Source organism: Suricata suricatta, chromosome 14 (genome assembly GCF_006229205.1).
Source record: "Suricata suricatta isolate VVHF042 chromosome 14, meerkat_22Aug2017_6uvM2_HiC, whole genome shotgun sequence".
Classification (NCBI taxonomy): domain Eukaryota; kingdom Metazoa; phylum Chordata; class Mammalia; order Carnivora; family Herpestidae; genus Suricata; species Suricata suricatta.
In genome coordinates this window covers 83679717-83697365 of record NC_043713.1, presented here as the reverse complement: position 1 = coordinate 83697365, position 17649 = coordinate 83679717, and the positions used below count along the sequence as shown (strand labels likewise).

At 41.5% G+C, this 17649-nt stretch overlaps 1 protein-coding gene across 8 annotated transcripts in view; it reads left to right on the top strand.

Moving 5' to 3' along the window:
* Positions 1-2154: 2154 nt before the first annotated feature.
* Positions 2155-17649, top strand: part of SBNO1 (strawberry notch homolog 1) — a 64799-nt gene continuing 49304 nt past the window's right edge. For 3 of the 8 annotated variants that reach the window (XM_029921318.1, XM_029921319.1, XM_029921314.1), the window contains exons 1-4: positions 2156-2343; positions 10602-10733; positions 11650-11754; positions 14185-14497. In XM_029921318.1, the coding sequence (XP_029777178.1) occupies positions 10602-10733; positions 11650-11754; positions 14185-14497 (550 nt within the window). In that variant the 5' untranslated portion in view covers positions 2156-2343. Of the gene's footprint in view, positions 2344-2743; positions 2906-10601; positions 10734-11649; positions 11755-14184; positions 14498-17649 lie in introns of those variants that run through there. The other 5 variants (XR_003902342.1, XR_003902343.1, XM_029921317.1 and 2 more) reach the window with 4 other exon arrangements.

Below are 17649 nucleotides of genomic sequence, written 5' to 3'. Positions count from 1 at the left end.
TCCATGAATACCTGTTGAGTGAGAAGTGCAGTTTTCACAGCCATGGGCAAGGCAATACCATGCCTCAACAGGGTTTTGTTTTGATTGTGAATTAGCTGCTTCCAACAGCATCTCTATTCTGGGTGAACCCAATAAATCAACCTCCTGCTTCTGGTCCTCAGTAGCTCGACTCCCAGCCCCTGAAACTGCTGCTCCTTGCATTGTCATTCTGAGATGCTCTATGTGTACAGGAAAGCAAAATATATCATTATACGTCCTCACAGATAGAGGCGCTTCATTCTTTGACAACTGTTTCACTGTAAGCAAGTACCACAGTTCAGCTAACCGGTCCTTTCCTCCAGACATTCCGTTTGTTTCCCATCTTTTGATTCTACAAATAATGCTGCAGTGAATAACCTTGGGCATGACATTGTCTGCAAATATGTATATTGCAATCTCTTTTGAAATATCACCTTTTACTCTGGTCCCAGAGAAGGTGATTATGTAGGTCTGGCAGCAAGGATCTGGCTTGGATGCTCAGAAAGTACCTCTTAAGGTGGGAGTTTCTAGGTCAGACCTCCACTTTTTGGACTCTAGTATTTCCGTAGCCCTAGTGTGCAGCTAGAGTTTGAGGGCCACTTGGAAACCAAATGGTACCAGGCAAGCTCAGAAGACACTGATGCATCAAACACAATGTCTTAGATTTTTTTGCTGCATCCTTTCTCCTTTCATAATGTGACAGATTTGTAACAGCTTGTTTGGTGTCATCTACACTAGACCATACACAGGACTGGTCTGGTGGCTAGCAGTGAACAGGACACATGAGGGCCTTGTTCTCATGGGATTCGTTTTATCATTTTTACCTTTACCAGGTTTCTTTGTAAGGATGAAATGAAATAATGAAAGCAAAATAATTAGTCAGCAATTTAAAATGTTTATTTAAATGTGCATATATATGTATATATACATAAAATATATACTTATGTATATAAACGCCAAGTTGGAAGATTCATAATCATCTTGCCAAGACTACTTTTTTTTCCCCCCTCCCCACTCTCCCTCTACTTTCTCCTGAGGAGCTCACACCTCAACCTCCAAGTGTTTGGGGACTTGGTTTCTTTCAACACAAGGCGAGCGGGATGCGCCGCCAGTAGGGGGCAAGACTCGCCCAGGCGTGCCCATTACCTAAGCAACGGAGTCAAACAGCATTCAGAATGACTTTACAAAAGGGTTACCAAGAAGTTAATTTGTTTATTCTGTTAGGTCATTTAATAATAACAATAGTAACAGTAGTAGTGGTAATAGAATAAGGGGAAGGAGAAGAAAATAAGGAAGCGAGAGGTGGTGGCGACGAACCTTTTCTGCAGCCATCATTAAGAGCAATAGTGTGTTCAGAAAAAAGAAGTGGGGCTGACTCTGCTCATACTCCTTTGGGTAGGGTATGATAATGGCAGTGGGTCAGCCGAAGGTCTCCGAGTTATATTTACTGTGGTTTCATACTGAATAAAGTGCTCTGAGCGAGCCTAACAAGCAAAGAATACGCGAATATTTTTTTCTAGGATTGACTGGGTAATGAAGAGCTTTCCAAAGTGACAGAGACGCCACTAGATAACTTCCTGGGCCTAAGCCACACACCAAAAGGGTTTTGAAAATAGCTTCGGGCCCCTCCTAGCCCGACTTTTGAAAGCAGGTATGGGACGCATGCGCCCGGCCCACCGGCTGACCTCCTCGTGGCAAAACCAGACCGCCGACCTTCCTCCCGACGGCCCGCGGGGCAGAAAGGGAGGGGGAACGAAATTCTCGCGAGGTCTTTGAGCGCCGGCGGAAGCAGTAGACACGTGACTCCTCTAGGAGGCCTTCGCCTTCCCCCCTCCCCCTTCTCGGAAACCCGGCCCCCTCACCCCTCGCCCACCCCGGAGCCGCGGTAATGGACCGTTTGGGTTCCGGAATTCTCTTGGATCCAACCACTGGTACCGGGTCGGCTGGGGCCGGCGGAGTCCGTGCTTGGCAGTGAAGGCAGAGGGCGGTCAAGATGGGGGGGGGAAATCATCTTCCTTCATCTAGGAGAGAGGCGGGGCGGAGGGGGGCGCTGGGGAGCTGGGTGGGGGGGAGGGAAGGGAGGAAGTCACGTGAGGCGCGCGGAGCGCGCTGCGTGCGCGCGGCGCCTCATCCGTCGCCCCACCCCCTCCCCTCCGGCTGGGCGGGGGGGCCGGGAGGAGGGGCGTCAAGATGGCGGCGGGGAGGTAGGCAGAGCCGGACGCCGCTGCTGCCGCCGCCACCGCCGCCTCCGCTCCAGTCGCCTCTAGTTCTTCAGGCTCTCGCCACCCGGGAGAAGCTGTTCCGGCGTCGGATTCCGCGGGGAAAGTAAGTCCTTTCCCTATCCCTCTTCTCTTTCCACACTCCCCCTCCCGGACAGCCAGCCTCCCACTCCCACCCTCCTCAGGGGGCCGTGTGGGGCCGGGCTGGGGGGGGCAGCCACCTCACCCCAGCTTGGGGCCTCCCTCGCCCCTCGCCGCCCCCTCAGCTGCGCGCCCCGGGGCTCTCGGGGGCACGGTCCCAGCGGCAGCCCCGCTGCGCTCGCCTCATCCGCCCGTCAGCGCCGGGCCCTGCGGTCGCCGCGCGTGGGGCTCTCGGGCCCCCGGGGCCCCGCTGTCCCGGGCCGGAGGCACCCAGTTTGGGCGGGGAGGCAGGGTCTGCGGACGCCGGCTCCGACTCTACTTAGGTCGCCCCCCTTGCTTTCTCCGCTCTACTCGGGGACTGTGAGGTCCCGGACCCGCAGGAAAGTGAGCTCCGCAACCCTTCAAAAGTCCTCCTGCCGGAGGATTGCCCCCGGCTTAGGGCGAGTGCGGGAGGCGATAGGAGCGCCCCAAATCTGGACCCCGCACCTGCGGTTTTCTGATTACCTCGCCCTCAGGGCGTCGAAGCGGTACGTGGGACACGTGGGGGCCCCCTTCAAGCCTCACCGGGTGATTAGGTTAATTTTGTCGCCAGCTCGCTCGCCTCCCAGACCCTAAACATCTATGCAGTGAAAGGCGGTTGCGGATTTGCTTACTCTAGAGTGCTTGGCGTAACGAGCGTCTAAAGTTCCCCAAACCAGTGTCTGCTGGTGGTTTCCCTGAAGTGGTTTAGGATCGGTTTAACCGCGGAGGAGATTTGGATGTGCCCGAAACCCTTGTGATTGTTTCTTTCCTGACCCTGGCATCCAGCTCCTCCCCTTTCCAGCCCGGCTTTGTGCCGCTGTTTGGTTAATGTTTGCGGACCACTAACTTGATCCTCGCACAGAGAAGCCCTTTTTATGTGCGGGCTGCGTTTACTGTAGGAAGCTTTTGTTTTGGGGAGTCGCTGGTTGAGAAACGTGGGGAAAGAACGGGCAAGAAAATGAGAGTCGAATAAAGCAACGTTTTTATCCATTGAATTGCGCAGCCAATTGTAACCGCACCCGGAAGTTTGTACTAAACACGTGTTGCTGAGGGAAGGTTAAAAACTGGGTCCCCTTTGACCTTTGAAAGTTGATTATTAGCAGTTTATGTTGGGTAAAATGTTGTTTTTTTCTTTCTTTCTTTCTTTCTAGACAGCCATGATTAGGGACGAAGTAGGCTTGTATAGACTCGGCCGGGAAGGTCTATCTAGAAAGCTGTCAAATCCGGAGTTGTCCTAGAGCAGGAGATAGACTTGACACTCAGAGACACTCAGCTAACCTTGTGAAGGGGTTCGTTTCCCCCAATACTTTTACAGGAATCAAGTGATTTTCATAAGATGTGGGGAAAGCCGGCATCATTGCCCAAAAAATAGTTTGTATAGACTTTCTAGGATAAAATGCAGAATTTGTTGTGGGTGCCTTGCATGGGACAGTGATATTGCGGGCAAGGGAACGTTTTAATTTTCGTGTTTAAAGAAGCTGTTTCCAAAATTTAGATTATCTGGAAAAGCATCTTTATTTTTTCTTTTGGTTTCTGCTTTTTTATCTCCCAGTCTACCTTAGTTACACACAATTGTCTATAGAATTTTAAGTAAGTTTTTACTCTAACTGGTGGGTTAGTATTAGAAAGGGAGGCTCAGTGGGTGGCTTACAGTCCAGGCCCTTAATTCATTCATTGAATGCTGTTAAGTGTAAGGCAGTTTTACTTGAGGGCTTTGCTGAAATTATGTACTGCTTGAAAGCTGACAGTTTGGAGTTTTTTACATGCTTTATAAAAAAATGATTCATCTCAGAGACTCTAGCTGCAGATATACTTCGGTGTTTCTTAGTTTCTAAATTGAGCTTTGATTTGAGACTTGTGGCCTGTGAAGGTCCTGAACGCTTGCATCTGAGGTCTGGTCTTACCAAGTCACCTGACTTCAGGAGTCTCTCGGTTCCCATGCTTTGCCTGCCTAAAGTTGGTGTAAAGATACTTTCTGAGAAGAAATGCTTTCACAATTAAATAGCTAATTAGTAACCAAAACGATATCCTAAATTTTTGCAGTTGTCTATTTTTTTTTTTTTTTTTTTTAATGTTGAAGATTCACTTTGTAGTTGAACTTCTTAGTAAGGACAGTCTTGGGATGTACTGAAATTTTGTGTCGATGGAAAGATAGGCTCCTGAAGGGCAGGAACTCTGGTGTTGTGAGTACAGCACAAAACCCACCAGATTAACTTGCTTATTTAATTCTTGGGAGGCAGTATATAATACAGAGTAAGGATTTAAAAACCTTTTTGTTGGGGCGCCTGGGTGGCTCAGTCTTAAGGTTAAGCATCCAGATTCGGCTCAGGTCATGATCTCATGGTTTGTGGGTTTGAGCCCTGGGTCAGGTTCTGTGCTGACAGCTCAGAGCCTGGAGCCTGCTTCGGATTCTGTGTCTCCTTCTCTCTCTCTGCCCCTCCCCTTGCTTGCACTGTCTCTCTCTGTCTCTCAAAAATAAATAAAAAACAAAAAACGTTTTAAACCTTTTTGTTGTATTCCATGTAAGACATGTTTTACATTGTGACCTAGTACATGTACACACGTGGAACTGAAAAAGTCATGTCATGAAATCATGTTTATTCTCTCTATACATTCTGCACTAGTTTTCTGTTCTGTGCTGAATATTTAAGAATGCTGATCATGATACACTGAATTGACTTGACAACTCACTGTGGCGTGACCAGCAGATTGAAAAATATGTTCTAGGGTTAAGAGTACAGTATCTTAGGGGGATGTGGGGTCAGAGCTCCTGGGTTTCTCATTCAGCTCCAGGCTTGCTTTGTTGTTACCTTGTTACAGTTCATGTCTCTAAGCCTCAGTTTTATCTGTGACAAAGGGATAACAGGTAAAATATTTATTCATGGGTTACCTGAAGGGTTAAAAGAGAAAGAAAATTAACACTGTAGTAAATCTCAAGGTGTCTAACTATCTGAAGTTGATGGTGGTAATCAAGAAAGTTGTCCCACCTTCTCCATTCTTTCAGGGGCTTTTTTGTAAAGCCTATTTGAAATTTTGTTATTTGCACATTCCTTTGCGAATCCATTCTTCCTATAAGTTTTGTAGAGACAGCAGGAAGAGGCAAGCTTTAGTGAACAATTGCTCCTTTGAAAAGTAGCTATTAAAAAAATACAAATTAAGTTCCTAAAGGTAATGAAAATCTTGTTAATGAACTTTTTAATATTATTTTCTATATCTCTTAATGTTCTTTTTTTAAATTATTATTTAATTTATTTTGAGAGAGGAAGAGAAAGCAAGAGAGTGAGTGTGCATGCATGGGGGGGCAGAGAGAGAGAGGGAGAGAGAATCCCAAGCACTGACAGTGCAGAGCCTGATGTGGGGCTTGAACTCACAAACTGTGAGATCATGTACTGAGCTGAAGCCAAGAGTTGGACCCACCCAGGGCTAAACAAGAACCCTCTCCTGATGTTCTTATTTAAGGAACCAGCCTTCAGTCGATACTAAAGTACCTTGTTCATGGACTATATTAACTAAATTCTGAGTGGGTCATTATCCTTCAACTTCTTAAACTAAATGTGAATCGTTACGCTGGGCTTTGTAAAAGCAAAGTTGAAGCAGAGTTAAAAGTGAGACATAAGAGGTTGGGGAGGGGAGAGGGAAAAAAAGTGAGACATAATATTTGGAAATTGTTATTTAAAAATTTTTTTTTTAATTTATTTTTGATACAGAGAGACAGAGCATGAGTCGGGGAGGGGCAGAGAGAGAGGGAGACAGAATCTGAAGCAGGCTCCAGGCTCTGAGCTGTCAGCACAGAGCCTGACACAGGGCTCGAACCCACGAACGTGAGATCTGACCTGAGCCAAAGTCGGAGGCTTAACTGACTAAGCCACCCAGGCGCCCCATGGAAATTATTGAATAGATTGCCAACAAGTAAAGTTGGTAGTTTAGAAAATATAGTATTGCATCAGTGATGTGGAAGAAACCTGTATTTTTGACATGCTACTAATATTTAGTAGCAAAATGATAGTTAATAGCTAGTAATATAATATTTATGTAATAACAATCCTATAAAATAGGTTCTGTTTTTATTCCCATTTGAGGAAACAAGTTACTACTGGATCACATTGTTATTGTTTTATCATGTTCTACTACAGGTGCATGATGTAGCCAAGATTTGAACCCAGATACGCTATTTGGCGTCATGTCATGTCTATGCTGCCACTGGTGCAGATAGACCCAGACCCCTTGTATCTGCGCAGAGCTGTAAAGATCTGCCTTAGGTCTCGACTAGAGCAATCCTGTCTTGGTTGATAGGTTTCAGTGTTGGTGTTATCAGTGGGAACTGTACCCTTCCATTCTTCTGATTGGCTGTCGTTTCTCAGGATTCTCCTCCTGCCAAGGATGGCTCTTCCCGTTTCTCTCTACTACTGTGTCCTTGTTTCTTGTCGTAGACTTTCATAGGTGTACTATGTTGAAATAGGTGGTATTTTCTAATATGTTTATGATAGAAATGGAATGTTTTGTTGTTCATTGTTTGAGATAGTCACTCTGAGGTTAGTAATTTTTGGGTTTGTTACATTGCTACATGTTAAGCTACGAAATCCTTTGTTAGATATACTGTAACACCGTTCTCTTACATCTATTTAACAGTATTTGCATTTATATTGTATTTAGAGGGCTCAAAGTGAAAATGTTGTTTTACCTCTGAAGAATAAATCTTACTTGTAAGGTGAGGAGAAGATTGAATAATATAACCTTTTTAAGAATCTCTCAGCCTGGACACTGAAATTCTGTGAGTCTGTAATAGTTTCAGAATAGGAAAGTTAAATATTAAGAGTGTTGCCTAATGGGATTAGAGAATGGCATTAAATGTTCCTCTGTATCCCTTTCCCCCTTTCTCACTGCAAACAAGTGCAAGTAAAGAATTTGTGCTCAGTTGGCTAAGAAAGGATACCTAGGGGCACCTGGGTGGCTAAGTTGGTCTGCTGTCTGACAAGGGCTCCGGTCATGATCTCATGGTTCGTGGGTTCGAGCTCCACATTGGACTCTGTGCTGACAACTCAGAGCCTGGAGCTTCCTTTGGATTCTGTGTCTTGGGCTCTTTCTGCCCCTCCACCACTCATGCTCGTTCTCTCTCTCTCTCAAAAATAAACAGAAAATTTCAAAAAAGGATCCCTAGAATTTGTGTATAAGATGTATCTAAACCTAAAATCTTCATTAATAGCTTGTAAAAGTCATTGTCATTACCAAGCCACTACTGAGGTTAGAGATTTCAAATTGTGATTCCTGTGAATGAATTGTCAGTAGGTCATTGAGAGTGTTATTTATAACCATGCTGTTATTTCTTGTAAAAATACCAAGGTTTTCCGTTCCATGATAATATTTTTGTACTTTCAGTGCTCATTCAGAAAATATGTTTCAAAAACCTCTCATGAATTTAGTACTGCTTTTCAGTGATTTTTTTTTCATTAATGATGTTTTTGTACTTTTTAGTATAATTAGGCAGGGCTTGGTGTGCATCTAATGGATTAATGGATCCCTTGGCCTCCCAAGTGTTCTTTGGTGTGTAGTTTAGGAGTCACCGGTTTAAAACCATGTATTTTTGTTTCAAATATAAGTAAATCATTATTTCTAATACTGTCTTTTAAAAGATAACATTTTGATAATCTCTGGAGTTTTATCAGTCTAGGTCAGGATTAGTCATAGCAAGCAGACCAAGACCACCCCACATTCCCCCAGGTCACTGGTTTTAGTGAAGTATTTTGTGGATTAAAACTATTTTTATTTATTTTTTATTTTTAAATGTTTATTTACTTAGTGAGCAAGCAGGCTCTGTGCTGTGATGTACTGTCAGCATACAGTTGGATGTGGGGCTTGAATCCATGAACTGTGAGATCATGACATCAGTTGAAACCAAGAGTCAGATGCTTAACCAGCTGAGCCACACAAGTGCCCCTGAAAATGTTTCTAAAGCATTGGCTTAGCTCTCGGTACATGTTTGTACTACATACTTGGATTAATTTGTAAAGTATGGTCAGCCATTTATTTACATCTCCATTGGGACATTTTTCCTATTTGTCTCCTCTTTTCAGTTCCTTTCATACCGTTTCCATCTTGCTGCCCAATAATCTGTTTTCCTTCCAATTTTAATCTCAAACTGGCATTTATTCCAAAGTTAAGTATTGAAACTTCTTAGGTTAGCAACATTGACGACTTGACTTATTCGTTGGAAAGAGAATGCATGGGCTTTGGGAGTTTGAACAATCCAGATCTCGGTAGATGTAGGTAATGTAAGCTTTCTGCGCCTCAGTTACATCTCTAAAATTGTAATGCCTATCTTTTTGGGGGCTGTGGGCTCATAGTGTATGTGAAGAGCCTAAGCACTGTGTGAGCTTTGAGAACATGATTAGTCGTCAGTTTCCTTACTGTCTTCCTTCCTGCTCAACATATATTCCGTAGACTTCCTTTTTCTAAAAATTTTTGGGGGAAATTCATTTGGCTTACCTTTTCTTCCTTGGGGCTGTTTAAGACCGTCTTCAGATAGTCTGCCATTTGTTTCATTTCTGGATATCTGTGGTTTTTATCTTAAACTCATTCATGTTTCTGTTAGAACTTCTTTCTAATTGATACATGGGCTTATGTGACAGGCCTACCTAGTAGAGGAATTCTCTGTTAAGTATCTTGCTTTCATTTGAAACAGCAGTTCTTATATACATGGGAAGTGATGGTCATGGTGGCTAACACCTTTCTTTTAGTAGGACATAATGAAGACACTCACATTTGTTTCTGTCACACAGCCTGAGAATAAACAAACTAGCTGAAAATTAGTGTATTTATGTAACATGAAATTAGTGTTTTGAGAAAAACAAGTACAGTCATTTTTTGCATGTTTATGTATGTAAATTAGTTATTTCAGATAATGACAAAAGTTAAAAATTGAGAAAGTTGTTAAGTTTCTTTTTACCCCTACAAAACGGACAGAACTCCGTTTTGGTGCTAAATTACTTTGATACCTTGGATCAAAGTACATGTGGTTCCTTAGAGTACTGTTGGAAAACTCAAACCTAAAATGTATTTGCTTCATTTTCCCCTACTAAACTATATAACCCATTTTTATGTGTCCTGGGCTCAGCATTTGTTTTTTCACTTTGTGTTGGCTTATCTTTAATCATCCATCAATTGATGCTTTTTGTGTATTTCATATTTTCTTTCATTTTGAACTTTTTTTTTTCTTTTTTTATATGTATTTTTTATTTATTTTTGAGAGACAGAGAGACAGCACATGCAGGGGAGGGTCAGAGAGAGAGGCAGACACAATCTGAAGCAGGCTTCAGGCGCTGAGCTAGCTGTCAGCACAGAGCCCGATGCGGGGCCCAAACCCACAAACAGTGAGACCATGAACTGAGTTGAAGCCGGACGCTTAACCCACTGAACTACCCAGGTGCCCCACGTTTTGAACTTCTATGTAAAATTAGTCTTATGGATTGTCCTTCCTAAATATCTTGCCACACTCTGTTACTATAGCATATCATCTCTCTTGGTCTACCGTAAGCAGTTTCCTAAAATGTCTCTCTGCTTCTGGTCTTATTCTACCTATTCTCAGTTTGCTTTCATACTTCTATGGCATATTTTAAGTCACAAATATAACTGTGTCATGCAGTTCTCTCTTGGAAAACTCTTCAGTGACCCCTACCACCCACGGGATTAAGTGAACTCTCTAGCATAGTATAGAAGGTTGTGGGTGACATTTTCCTCAGCTCTTGTGATCACCTGTCTGAGCCTTGGATTTCTGTTCTGAGCGTCCATCCCAATGGTAAATTACTCTAACCACTGTTCTTAAAGTAGTAACGTCTTTCACAACTCCATAAATTTTAATGCACTGTCCAGAAGATGCTCACTCACCTGGTGATTTCTTCAAGACTCAGTTCCCAGTCATCTTTGTCCCCTCTCTCCCCAGGCAAAGTTGAGCATTCCTTTTCTCTTCCCACCGCATTTTGTACACAAATACTCTCGCTTCGTTTTACCTATTTCTCTGTCCTTTCCATCTTACTGTGAATTTCTTGGAATCAGAGACTGTTTCTCGTTAGTCCTTCTTATTTGATATGTGGTAGGTTCTTCATAAATATCAAATGGCTGGATCTGGTAGAAAATGATTTATATTTAGAAGAGAGTTAATTGTCATTTTAAGTTTTTTATGTTAACATTAAATATTTTGTTCTAAAGATGGTGGAGCCAGGGCAAGATTTACTGCTTGCTGCTTTGAGTGAGAGTGGAATTAGTCCAAATGACCTCTTTGATATTGATGGTGGAGATGCGGGGCTTGCAACTCCAACACCTACTCCTCCAGTTCAGCAGGTAAGAGTTTTCCAAAGCCTCTGTAAAAAGTGGATTGCTTAATTTTGATTTCTACTCATAGAAATAGGTATTATTAAGACATGTTTAAAATTTTTTTTAATGTTTATTTTTGAGAGAGTGCACACATGGCTAGTGGGGGAGGGGCAGAGAGAGAGAGGGAGACAGAGGATCCTAAGTGGGTTCCGGGAGCCTGATATAGGGATCAAACTCACCGACTGAGACGTGAGATTATGACCTGAGTCCAAGTCAGGTGCTCAACTGACTGTGCCACCCAGGCACCCCAAAACATAATTTTAAATATACATGTTCATGTTATTTTTGTTATTAGTCTTCATGAGATGGAAAATACTTGCAGTGAAAAATTAAGATGTTTTCTGCTTTGATATACATATATATTTATATAAAATAGATGTATAATTTAGAACTCTTGTGAGAGGTTTGTAAATTGCCTTACTAGTTGTCTTTGTATTTCAGGGGGGCCTTCTGAGGTTTCACTACACTAAATTAAGATTCTGGGGGCGCCTGGGTGGCTCAGTTGGTTGGGCATCTGACTTCAGCTCAGGTCATGGCTTCACGGTTCATGAGTTGGAGCCCCACATTGGGCTGTGCTGACAGCTCAGAGTCTGGAGCCGCTTTGGATCCTGTGTCTCCCTTTCTCTCTCTGCCCCTCCCCAGCTCTGTCTCTCAAAAATGAATAAATGTTAAAATAAAATTAAAAAAATAAGATTCTGGTGTTAGCATAGTTTTGTGAAGATGTTGTACTTGGAAAGATGATTACTTTATACTTGGTATCAGGTTTTTTTTGAGCGTAAAACTTGACATTTTTTGTTTTAATAAAATTAATACATCTTTGGTTCTTGAAACAGTTCCCTGCCGTCATTTTTTATTTCTTTCTCTGATGTTATTTTCTCTCTAGTCAGTGCCACTTAGTGCGTTAGAACTGGGTTTGGAGACCGAAGCAGCAGTCCCTGTTAAGCCAGAACAAGAAGCGGTACCTGCTCCAGCACTGTTAAATGTCAGGGTGAGAACAGTTTATACTGGGCATTATTACTAAAACGGTTTAGGATTATAGTCAGAAAATGACCTATAATATGAAATAGTTTTTATCTTACTAGTTCTGCTTTTTGCTTCTTTCCAACATGCTGCTCTCACTGCCTACTTGATAAAATATTTCTTTCATTCTTCTGATAGTTATGTTGCTCAAAAGACAATTAGGACAAAACAGAAAATTTTCTGAATATACTTTTTGTAAGTGATACAAAATTTATGAGCTACATTATTAACCCACTACACTTTTCATTCTTCCTGGTTGATTTCAGCTTTTTGCCATTATGTGATTGTAACTGTGCTTTAGATACAGAGTTTCTCTGATTTAACCTTAAAAGTAGCATTTATTAACTTAAGCCTAGTGGTGTAAAGGACAACCTAGTTAAAAATTTGATAATTTATGATAATTGTTGAGGGCTTTATTTGAAAGTGGTAAGTGGTGGGACACCTGGTTGGTTCAGTTGGAAGAGCATGTGACTCTTGTCTGAGGATTGTGTTTGATCCCTACATTGTGTATAGACATTAGTTATGTAAATTTTTAAAAAAAACATTGCCTGCTTGGGGGTACCTGTTTGGCTCAGTCAGTTAAGCATCCAACTTCAGCTCAGGTCATGGTCTTGCAGTTTGTGAGTTCGAGCCCTGCGTTGGGCTCTGTGCCGACAGCTCAGCCTGGAGGCTCCTTCAGATACTGTGTCTGCCCCTCCCATGCTCATGCTCTGTTTCTCAATAATAAATAAAAATGTTAAAAAAATAATTAAGAAAGTTGCCTGCGTTAAAAAGGGGGGGACAAGTGGTAATCTACAAAATTCTTACTATAAAGTCATGGAAAAATAAGAACTACTTTGAAGATGAAAGAAGTAGAGACTGAACTTTATAAAAATACTCAGTTGTACTTCAGTTGCTTAAGATCACAGATACTTTATCATCCTTAAATCTTTGACCTTTTTTCCTGCATTTTTGTCCAGCTCCTAACGTCTGCTTTCCACCCCCCAACTGTAAAAAAAATAAAATGCTATATAGCTTTTCTTAGGCTCAGAGGTAGTATCTATATTTGATATTGGTGATATTGGTGTATTCCCTGGATCATTCGTGTGAGATAGGTATTTAAAACGCTGCTTGGAGTTGGAGATGCCTGGCTGGCTCAGTCGTTAGAGCATGGGACTCTTGATCTCTGGGTCATGAGATCGAGTCCCACATTGGGTGCAGAAATTAATTAAAAATAAAATCTTCAACAACAAAAACACTGCTTGGTAGTTTTATCTTTTAAGTTCTAAACATTGGTATCGTCTGTATGGTAGCAAAATGGCATTGTAGAAGAATCACAGAACGTTAGATATGGAAAATAGACTTCAGAGAGCCTGGGCCTCCGGGGGTGAAGTGATTTGCCTAAGGTTATTGACCTAGTTGAGGCACTGCTGGGATTAGAAATTCTTTCTCTTCCTAGTCTTTGTATTATATAGGGATGCTATACATCACAGCTTGATATTTAATGCTTGCTGCCCCTGACAGCTATAGAAAATGTCACATTACTACTATACAATTTTTTCTCTCTCAAAGTGGTATGTTTTAACTTGGTAGTTTATAGTCAGTCATGTTTAATTAAAAATATAGCACCAAGGTTAGGTAAGAAATAATGTCAGTTTTAGATTTTATTTTTTTATTACTAACTTTTAAGTATTTATTTTGAGAGAGTGAGTGCGTGCGAATGTGCACATGTGGGAGCAGGGAAGGGACGCAGAGAGTGAGAATCCCAAGCAGGCTTGGAGAGCCCGATGTGGGGCATGAACCCAGAAACCGTGAGAGCATGACCTGAGCCAAACCAAGTGTTAGATGCTTAACTGAGTGAGCCGCTCAGGTTTCTCTTTTTTAATTTTAGAGAGAGAGGGAGTGAGCCAGGGAAGGAGCAGGGGGAGAAAGAGAATCTTAAGCAGGCTCCATGCTGACATGGGGCTCAACCCCATGACTCTGGGATCATTACCTGAGTTGAAATCAAGAGTCAGACACTCAAGTGACTGAGCCCCTGGTTTTAGACTTTTACTTATTTAATTATTTATTTTTTAATCTTTCTTTAAAAACATTTTTTTAATTTTTTTTTTTTTTTTTTTTTTTTTTTTTTTTTGAGGGAGAGAGACAGTGTGAGCAGGGGAGGGGCAGAGAGAGAGGGAGACACAAAATTTGAAGCAAGCTTCAGGCTCTGGGCTGTCAGTACAGAGCCTGATGTGGGGCTTGAACTCATGAAATATGAGTTCATGACCTGAGCTGAAGTTAGTCGCTTAACTGACTGAGCCACCCAGGTGCCCCTGGTTTTAGATTTTTAGATGGTCTTCCATATTTGTGGATCTGGGCTGTGTTAGACAGTAAAGGACTTGTCAATGGTCTGATGTGTTACGGTTTTCTTTTATAGCAGCAGCCTCCATCTACTACGACATTTGTGCTGAATCAAATAAATCAGCTTCCGACCTTGGGATCTACAATTGTAATGACTAAAACACCGCCTGTAACAACGAATAGGCAGACCATCACTTTAACAAAGTTTATCCAGACTACTGCAAACACACGTCCTTCGGTCTCAGCACCAGCAGTACGAAATGCCGTGACCTCTGCCCCTTCAAAAGACCAGGTTCAGCTGAAAGATTTACTAAAAAATAATAGTCTGAACGAACTCATGAAACTGAAGCCACCAGCTAATATTGCTCAGCCAGTTGCAACAGCAGCTAGTAAGTTTCTGTTTTCAGTAGTGTCACCTGTCTCCCTTTGGGAAGATAGGTCAGTGTGTTTTTAAGGGTTTGCTTGGGTCTTAAAAGAACTGGGCATGAAGGAGATGTCTGTATGACTGTACAATTACCGTATTTAAACAGTTCAAAGGAAGAAGAAATTTAGAAGCCTTAGCATTACTTTGAAGCATGGAATTTCCAGGGGGCTACATTCATTAACTCATGAGATACAGGTTTTATATATTGGGAATAACTGACTAACACTTTCTCAGTCCTTTAAGTCTGTGGTTATCAAACTTTACGTGATCTTTTTCAAAACGAGAATCAGATTCAGTAGGTCTGGGCTGGGGCCCAAGATTCTCCATTTTAACAAGCTTTTTGTGGATGCTATTGCTAAGGGTCTTTGGACCATTTGTGAGGTAACTGGGTTTAAACTGATAATTTACTGTTTTAACTGTGACTTTTATAGTTTTGTGATTGTAACTGTCATTGGCTTCATGCTTGTATGTAGTCATGTATTTAGTAAATTCCTTTTTAAATTTTTTTGAATGTTTATTTTTGAGACAGAGCACCAGTGGGGGAGGGGCAGGGAGAGAGGGACATACAGAATCAAACAGGCTACAGGCTCTGAGCTGTCAGCACAGAGCCCGACACAGGGCTCAAACTCCTGAACCGTGAGATCATGACCTGAGCTGAAGTCAGACGCCCAACCAACTGAGCCACCCAGATGCCGCAGCAAATTCCTTTTTAAAATATACATGTTTTTGTTACAAAATTTATTGCATTTTTTTTGAGGAGCGAGCCCCATATAGTCTAAAAAACAGATTTATTGAGATATAATGTACACACCATAAAGTTTTCCCTTTCAAAATACACACTTCAGTAGATTTTAGTCTATTCACAGTTGTTAAACCATCACCACTAGCTAATCTGTAATACCTTAAGGATAGGGCTTAAAGGGGAAAAGTTCAACAATGGTTTGATTACATTTTTAAAGAGGTTATGTATAAAGAATATAGATTTTATATGGGTTTTTTTTGGAGTTTGTTGTTGCTCATTTATTCAACGAATATTTATTGAGTGCCTACTATATGCCAAGTACTGTTTTGAGATTTTGAGGCTATGGCTGGGAGAAAAACTGTTGGAATCTCTGCTGTCATAGAGCTTGCATCCTAATGGAGAGAGACAGACCATAACAGAGTTATCTAGTATGTCTGATCTGGATCAGCGTTATGGGAAGAAACAGAAATGGGGTATGGGACAGGAAGAGGTTACAGTTTTAAGTGGAGTGTTTAGAGGAAACTCCATGTTTAGTGTAGTAAGGTAATTTTTAATGCTTAAATAGAATTAATTGGTGTTTTAAAAAATCTTAGCTATATAATTTTAGTATGGTTTTAGGAACTGAAAAATGTGAATTCTTGAGAGGGAAATTCTTTCCTTCCCTCTACATTCAGCTGAAGTATATTTGAGTGCCTTTTATGTAACAGTTCTATGGCAGGCACTGTTGGAAATGATAACTGTCCTCAGTTATAGCCTAAACTGACCACTATTTTATGGTTTTAGCATAGGAATTGGTGCCTTTTTTAAAAGTAGATTTCTTTGGGATTATTGTATGTTTGGATTAAGGAGATAGAATGGAGGTTCCTGATCATTTATACTAGAACATAAATAGTATTTTATTAGGGTTTTGGAATGAGGTGATAAGGTATTATATAGATAGTTCCTTTTTCCAAATAATTGCTTTATATTTCTAATTGTGGGAAATAAGTTTTTATACTTGATATTTGTAATTTTGTGGCAGAATTAACTGTTTGGAAGTTGTGTTTATGTTTATAAAGAAGACTGGAGTGTTCTAAAGCAATGGTCAAAAAGTGTAGTGTGATGTAGAACTAACTTTGTCTCCAGGGTCCATGAATTAAAAATATCAGATAATTTAATCTTTGAGTTCATACCATTGTGGCTTTATGGTTATAGTTTACTCAAGGTCATTGTCCTGAACTAACTGCAGCTTAGCAGCTAGTTGTCTGCTGAAAAATCATTTTAACTGACTAGGACTGATTTTTATTTTCTGCCATGGAGAAAATAATGGCCCTGACCTAGCTGGGGTGCGGGGCCACTTCTGGAACGGCTACTGGGAGACTTGGCAGGGGGTGATCAGCAGTTAGTGGAAGGAGCTTTCATGAAAAGTTTCTGAATTTGAGGAGAAATACTCCTACTTTTTTGAGTGGCTTTCTGCGTATTCTACTCCTCAGAGCAGCACATGTCTTCATAATTTAAAGAAGACTGTGTTATTGTGAGGGAACTTTAGAAAGCAAAACAAAACAGGATAGATTTGGAGCTGATCAAGTATCGCTTAGTAAGTACAGTAACATCTCCCATATCCAGTGGAGTAATTTTAAAAAGACAAAAGAGTACAAATCAAGGCCATCCTTGTGTGGAAGCCTGAGAAACTGTCAGACTAGAACAGGGCTGAAAAAGAAACATGTAAGTGAACGCCGAAGATAAGCGTACTTTTGTGTTGTAGCAGAGGATCATCTTTTTACTAAATGGGAAGAACAGTAAAAGTATGTAGCTGCAAAGAGCAGGGTTTTGCATGTTCCTCCCTTACTTATCTATGGGCATTCCCCCTTTGGAGCCATGAGCCCTTTGGGTCTCTGTTTGGGTTTTGAGTTCTCACTCGAGTTCCAGTCCTGTAACTCTGTGAACTGTTTGTTCACCGGCTCTCGCATAGTTACATTAAACAAAGAAATTCATTATCTCTGTTCTAGCTTCCTTATTTGTTAACACTTTGTTATTTTGGAGTCCGAAGTGACAGGCCTTCCAAACACTCCCTGTCTTTTGGTAGAGAAGGTAAGATCCAATCAGTCTGCCCGGTGTGATTTTCACACTGTGATCTCAAGGATCCCAGGTACCTGAAGTGAGCACTTCAGGGATGCAGGCTGATTGCTGGGGCTCTAGCCTCAGGAAGTTCTACTTGGCCTAATACTTGAAGGAGTCAGTTCTCCTGCTGTATGTAAAAAGAGTTTGCACACCACTGGTATAGAAGAAGAAAAGATTCATCGTTTGGATTTTATTCTGAGCAGAAGAGGAATGTAGAATTTTTAAATTATTATTATTGTTGTTTCCTTCCAAGAAAATAATTTTGCCTTGAAAGC